Source organism: Myotis davidii, unplaced genomic scaffold, assembly GCF_000327345.1.
Source record: "Myotis davidii unplaced genomic scaffold, ASM32734v1 scaffold299, whole genome shotgun sequence".
Classification (NCBI taxonomy): domain Eukaryota; kingdom Metazoa; phylum Chordata; class Mammalia; order Chiroptera; family Vespertilionidae; genus Myotis; species Myotis davidii.
This window is the reverse complement of record NW_006293088.1, coordinates 5,654,226-5,661,482: the sequence shown is the minus strand read 5'-3', so window position 1 is coordinate 5,661,482 and position 7,257 is coordinate 5,654,226. Positions and strand designations below refer to the sequence as shown.

Genomic DNA, 7,257 nt, shown 5'->3' with positions numbered 1-7,257 from the left:
TAGTTAAGAGGTTTTATTCCCTCCCTAACTTCAGGGGAAAATCCCTACCTGGGGAAACAACCTTTCTCGGAGAGGTGACCTTGGTTAAAACACATAGTGCCAAGAAGGTGAGCAAACATATTAAGAACAGTATGCCATATATGCCAGGTCCCTTGAAACAGCAAGGATGGACCGGCTCCCGGCAGTCTACTAGGGCCTCAGTCTTCTGTGTGGGTTTCTCCTCATTCCCAGCTTGCAGGCTTAATCCTTAGGTCTCTCTCCTCTGTCTCCATTTCCTCCTTGCGTGATTTTAGCCAAGTCTCATGGCTTCAGATGCTATCTGTTAAACTGGTGACTCAAATTTATACGTCTGGCCCAGATCTCTCCTCTACACTCCAGACTCCTACTGAGCTTCTTACTCGGTAACTTCTCTTCGAGGTCTCCAGGCACCTCCAGCCACGCGTGTCTGAAACCCAATTCCTGGTCTTCTCCCCAAAGAAACCTCTTCCACAGCTTCCCGCTCTTACTCAGTGGCAACTTCTTCCTTCTAGTTCTTCACAGGCATCATCCCAACTTGTTTCTCACATCATGCATCAGTCCATCAGCAAATCCTGTTGACTCTACTTCAGAAATGTATTTGGGATCTGACCTTTGCTCACCGCCTCTCACCACGGCCACTCTTACCTCCCTTGAGTATTTGGCAGGTTCTTTACTGAGTTCTGTGCACCCACTCTTGTCCCTGGCAGGGTGTTCTCAAGCCAGCAGCCAGAGTAATCCTGTTAAAACAGGCAGTTACATCAGTCCTCTGCTCAAAATTCTCCAATGCCTTCCATCTTTTTTTTCTTTTTAAATATGTTTTTATTTCAGAGAGGAAGGGGAGAGAGAGAGATCAATGATGAGAGAGAATCATTGATCGGCTGCCTCCTGCATGCCCCCTCCTGGGGATTGAGCCCAAAACCTGGGCATGTGCCCTGACCACATGCCTTGACCGTGAATAGAACCATGACCTCCTTGTTCATAGGTCAGCATTCAACCACTGAGCCACACCCATGTGGGCAGTGGCTCTCATCATGTTCAGAGTAAAGGCCAAGGTCTTGAGGTCTTGACAATGATCCCAGTGCCATTATCTTCCCATCTTCTCCAGTCCCCCCACTCCGATCTGTCCTCTTCCTTTCCTCTGCCTTCTCACATGCTCCAGCACACTGCCCTCCTGGCTGTTTCTGAAACACACTTAGGAATGCTCCTGCCTCATGGATCCTTTGAAGATTCCGCTTCCTGAATTTAGAATGCTTTCCCCCTTCTATCTGTATGATTCCATTTCTAACCTACTCTCCCCATTTGTCAGTTGTTTAGTGAGGCCTTGCTTTCTACCCTCCTTGAAGTTACAAAACAATGCTTTCTGCAGCAGCTGAGAAAAAATAAAATTACACACAAACATACAATGCACCCTGTGTCTCACCCCCCCAAACCTGCCCTATTGCTCTTCTCTGCCTTTTCATCACAGCATACTACCTTTTAGCGTAAGTCAGTGCGTACTTTGTTAATTATCTTCCCTCTTAGACTGTAAACTCCCTGGGGTTAGGGATTTTAGTCTCTGAACCCATGGTGCCCAGAACTGTGTCTGGCATGTAGTCAGTACTTAATATTCATGGGATGAACAAATGGGGAGATAATAAAATATATTGAGCAGAGTAATGACATAATCTGATTTTATGGTTTTTTAAACACTGTCAATTATATAGCAATAAAAGTCATACTGTGAAGTGCCCAGATTTTAAGTGTTACAGTTTGATGAATTTTGACAGATGCATATGGCTGTATAACCCAAACCCAGTCACGATACAGAACATTTCCATCACCCTCAGAAGTTTCCTGGTGCCTCCTCTCTGTCAACCCCCTCTCCCCATCCCGAGCCAGAGGCCACCAGTGCTCTGATTTCTGTTTCCGCAGATTGTTGTGCCTGGTCTAGAACCGCATGGAAATGGAATCATTCCGTATGCATCCTTGTGCCTGGCTTCTGTTGCCCAGCGGGAGGCTTTGAAGATTTGCCATGTATGATGTACATTAGCAGTTCCTTTGTTATTTATTTTTTAAAAAATATATTTTTATTGATTTCAGAAAGGAAGGGAAAGGGAGAGAGAGATAGAAACATCAATGATGAGAGAGAATCATTGGTCGGTTTCCTCCTGTGCAAGTCCCCCATTGGGGATCGAGCCTACAACCCCGGCATGTGCCCTTGACCAAAATCGAATCTGGGACCGTTCAGTTCACAGGCCAACGGTCTATCCACTGAACCAAACTGGCGAGGGCAGCAGTTCCTTTGTATTGCTGATTAGTGTTCATCGGATGACATACTGCAGTTTGTTTATCCATTTTCCTGGTCCTCAACATCTGACTTGTGTCCATATTTTGGCTATTTTGCCTGAACATCTGTGTTCATGTTTTTTGATATTTATTTTCACTTTCCTTAGGTAAATGCCTACGAAGGGAATTGTTGAGTCCTAGGGAAGATGATGTTTAACTTTATGAGAAGTTGCCAGTGTTTTCTAAAGTGGTTGTCCTGCTCTATCCCACAATATGCAAGAGTTTCCGTTGCTCCATATTCTTGTCAACATTTTGATTCCTGTTTTAACGAATTCATTCCAGCTGCTATGTGGAGATGGGGCCCAATAGTTCACTGTGGAAAATGGTGTTGGGAGGGGTGGGCGTGGCTTAAAGGAAATGCTCAGGTGGGCCACATCTCTGGAGCAGGTGTCCACCTGTTGGACACTTAGGACATTGGGCTGTCTCCTCAGGGCACTAGCGTTTTCTTGGGTCAGCTAGCCTGTAAGACAGTGGTTCTCAACCTGTGGGTCGCGACCCCTTTGGGGGTTGAACGACCCTTTCACAGGGGTCGCCTAAGACCATCGGAAAACACATATATAATTACATATTGTTTTTGTGATTAATCACTGTGCTTTAATTATGTTCAATTGGTAACGATGAAATTGGGGTCACCACAACATGAGGAACTGTATTAAAGGGTCGCGGCGTTAGGAAGGTTGAGAACCACTGCTGTAGGAGGCTCTAGACCTTTTTCACCCCTACAGTGGGTTTGCTTGGTTTTGGGGTGAGGCCTGTTGAAGGTGGGGGCTATCCTTGCAGGCACAGGTTTCTGTCAGCTTGCTGACATCATTGTTTTGCTCGGTGTTCTCAGGAGGTGTTCTTGGGTAATCTTGGGTAAGCCAGAGGTCAGGGTGTCAGAGCTGTGTGCTTTCTGTCCTAGTCAGAGCCCTTCACTCTGCTCGGAGAGCTGAGAACATAAGCCGCAGGAAAGCAGGCAGCTGGTGAAGAAGCCAGATCTGCGCTGGGAGTCTTCCTGCCCGGCCTCTTCCTCCTTGGGCAGGGCTACTGCAGTCCCCCCTTATCTGCGCTTTCACTTTCTGTAGTTTCAGTTTTCTGTGGTCCAAAAATATTACGTGGAAAATTCCAGAAATAAACAACTATGTTTTAAATTGCGAGCTGTTCTGGGTCGTGTGATGAAATCTTGGGCTGTCTGGTTTGTCCCACCCTGGAAGTGAATCATCCCTTTGTCCAGCATATCCTCGCTGTATGCGCTCCCTGGCATTAGCCGTATTTAGTAGCTGTCTTGCTTATCACATGGACTGTAGAGATATCACAGTGCTTGCGTTCAAGTGACCTTTATTTCACATCCAAGAGCAGTGATGCTGGCAATTGGGATATGCCGAAGAAAAGCCATAAAGTGTTTCCTTGAAGTGGAAAGGCATGTGCAGAATGCACATGAAACAAACATAGTGCATATATGGTTCAGCACTCTCTGCGGCTTCAGGCACCCACTTGGGGTCTTGGGTGAGGATAAGGGGATTACTGCAGGCCTCTAAATATGTGAGCTATTGCAGGAAACATCGATTTACTAATTTAGAACTGGAGCTAATGTTCTGCTTGAGAGAACTTCCTCCTGGAGGGCATGTCCTCAGACAACCAAGCAGTTTATCAAAACGCTGCCGGGGAGCACAGAGTCGGCTTGCTGCGTGCTGGCGGGCATAAAGGGGCATGCCTGTGCTTCAGGCCCCGGGGCACTTTGTTCTTAAGACCCGAGGGTGGTTGTCAGGTGACCGATGGAGGTGTTAGCTCACGCTATGGTGGGGATCATTTTGCAATATAAGGGTATCAAGTCAACACGTTGTGCACCTTACACTTACTCAGTGTTATATGTTAATTATATCGCAGTAAAGCTGAAGTGGGGGGGCGGCGCAGAAATCAAAGAAGCCCAACGACTAGTGAAGTGATGTTTGGCTGAATCTTGTTCTTTGTCTGCCGGGCTTCAGACCCTCTGTAGACCATGGACCCTTAGCGCGTTAGGTGGTGAAAGCAGCTTTCCTGTGGAGGCTGTGCCGTGGTAGCCTGGTGGTGGTGCACAGAAATCAGTCACCTGGCCCAGCCCGGGTGTGCTGTAGGCCCAAACTGTAAGGGAACAGTGATTTGCTAAGTCACAGGGGTAGAAGGAGGTAGAAGTAATTCCTAAGAGAAGGGGCTTAGGAAACAGGTTGTGGAGGCAAAGGAAGGGCCCTTGGAGCCTGGGAGTGAGGAAGGTGATGGTGGAGGTGAGGGGAAGGGGAAGGGGAGGGAGAGCATGCTGGGTCCTTATCCTAAGATTTTTTTAAAAATTATTTTTAACTATCTTTCGTATATATTTTATATATTTTTTTATTGACTTCAGAGAGGAAGGGAGAGGAAGTGAGATAGAAACATCATTGATTGGCTGCCTCCTGCACGTTGAACCGAGTCCACAATCCAGGCATGTGCCCTTGACCGGAATCGAACCTGGGACGGTGCTCTATCCACTGAGCCAAACCATCCAGGGCCTTATCCTAAGATTTTTAAGGGAGATCTTAGGGGAGGTTGCGGGGCAAGATCTCAATAGAGCATCCAGCAGCTTTCCAGGGGTCCTTTCAGGGTTGTGGTCTGCACTGACTGACGGGTCACCTCTCGCCCATCCGTGCTGCTTTACTCTGAGTGGGATGTCTGTCTGACCTCCGACCCATGTTCCAGGTGCTTGCTATTGTAGCTCTGTGTTCAGTTCAGCCTTGTGCCAAGTGCTGGGGAGCGAGCTGTGAACAAGCTAGACACAGGTGCTGCCCTCATGGAATCTAGTGTTTGTTGGGAAAGACAGCGATGAAGTGATGAGAAGTGTGATGAAGTTTATGAAAGGAGAAGTCAGGGTGCATGGAACATGTTGCAAGGGGACCGAATGTGGTGTAGGGGTGAAGGAAGGGGTGAGGAATGGCCTTTATCGTCTTGAAGGGTGAGTAGGAGTCAGCCAGGCAAAGCAGGGAAGATGGTTCTCAAGGCCTCAGGAAATGAAAGGTATGAGGGGAGAGGGGAGGAGAGCTTTAGGTGAGCAGGAGAGAGCCAGGGCAGGCCAGAGGGGAGAAAGAAAGGTCTGGCTTTTATCCTGAGAACAATGCGCTGATAAGGGTTTTTGGGTATATGTGGCAGGGGGGGAGGGGCATGGTCAGATTAGTATTTTTAAAATATATATATATTTTATTGATTTTTTACGGAGAGGAAGGGAGAGGGCCAGAGAGTTAGAAACATTGATGAGAGAGAAACATTGATCAGCTGCCTCCTGCACACCCCCTATTGGTTCCAGAATGCCCTTGACCGGAATCGAACCTGGGACCCTTAAGTCCGCAGGCCAAACCGGTTAGGGCTCAGATTAGTATATTTAAAGGATCACTTTGGCTGCATGTGGAGATTAGGTGGGGGTGGGGGGGTAAGGGGAGAAGGGGGACGGAGGTTGTTATAAGGATGGAAGCCATTCGTACAACAATTTGGGGTTGTTGCAGTGTTCCAGACATATAATGACCACTGCTCGGGTTTGGAGATGGGGTGAGGTGGGCTGGAGTGTGCGGCTGGAGTGGGTTGCAGAGAACTGGGCAGCTTTTACGGAAGTAGATTAGACAGGATTTGAGGTCGATAGCAGTACAGGAGGAGGAGTTAAAGGATGACTTAGTTTTAACTTAATGGGAACCAGAGAGGGGAAGCTGCTTTGTAACTTCATCATCTTAGCTCTTTTACTCATTGTGTAGCTGAAGGTTTCTTTATGCAGAGTTTGGGAGCCCTGCAATTTCACTGAGATTCGCTGGGGGGTGGGTGGTGGTTGTGGTGGTGGTGGTGGTTGTTTCAAAACCAGCAGATGCCTGCAGAGGTTGTAGAGGAAGGAGGCGGAAGCGTAAGAGACTGGGCTGGATATTCCGTGAGAGCTGGCCCAGCGGTGTTACAGACAGAAGTGGTGTCTTGCAGGGGCTGGGAAAGGGTGAAAGAAGCCGGAAACTGGACTGTAAGACCTTTCAGACCCTCACGGCTCTTCCGTGGAACTCTGTGTGTGATGGGAACCCACAGCTCTTGTGGCAGGATGTAGTTGGGGGGCAGTAGGAAGGAAAGACTGGGTGTGACTCTGAAGCCTCACTGAGTGCTAAGAGAACAGTCTTCTCTGGACCATCTCACCGGAGGGGAGGGAACTCAGTGACGGCCCCTCTCCTCGCTGAGAATTCAGCGCTCCCGGCCAGAAGTGGCTGGTCTCTGACTGATGACAGTCCTTGATCTCACACCAGCTCTCTGGGTTTTCCGGCCACAGGGATTGGATTCAAGTACGTGGCTCTGGGAGACCTCATCATCCTCATCACGTTCGGCCCGCTGGCCGTGGTGTTCGCCTACGCCGTCCAGGTGGGGTCCCTGGCCGTCTTCCCGCTGGTGTACGCCATCCCCCTCGCCCTCAGCACCGAGGCCATTCTCCATTCCAACAACACCCGGGACATGGAGTCCGACCGGGAGGCGGGCATCGTCACGCTCGCCATCCTCATCGGCCCCACCTTCTCGTACATGCTCTACAACACGCTGCTCTTCCTGCCCTACCTGATCTTCAGCATCCTGGCCACGCACTACAGCATCAGCCTGGCCCTCCCGCTGCTCACCATTCCCATGGCCTTCTCCCTGGAGAGGCAGTTCCGGAGCCAGACCTTCAACAAACTGCCCCAGAGGACCGCCAAACTCAACCTCCTGCTGGGGCTCTTCTACGTCTTTGGCATCATCCTGGCACCAGCAGGCAGCCTGCCCAAACTCTGAGGGGACCAGGAGCTCCTCGGGCAGCAGGTCGCCCTGTCTGAGACTGTGTTGAAAGCAGTTTCTCAGGAGAGAAGGTGATTTGGCAGTGAGGAGCCTAAGGGTGGCTTGTAAACTCGCACCTTTTTAAAGTTATTACGTTGTTAAAGATAA

General features: G+C 49.2%; 1 protein-coding gene across 1 annotated transcript in view; it reads left to right on the top strand.

Annotated features, from left to right (window-relative positions):
* The window catches only part of UBIAD1 (UbiA prenyltransferase domain containing 1), a 10,453-nt gene extending 3,196 nt beyond the window's left edge, over positions 1-7,257 (top strand). Inside the window, exon 2 of the mRNA XM_006766721.1 lies at positions 6,620-7,257. Within this exon, the coding sequence (XP_006766784.1) occupies positions 6,620-7,107 (488 nt within the window). The 3' untranslated portion in view covers positions 7,108-7,257. The remainder of the gene's footprint in view (positions 1-6,619) is intronic.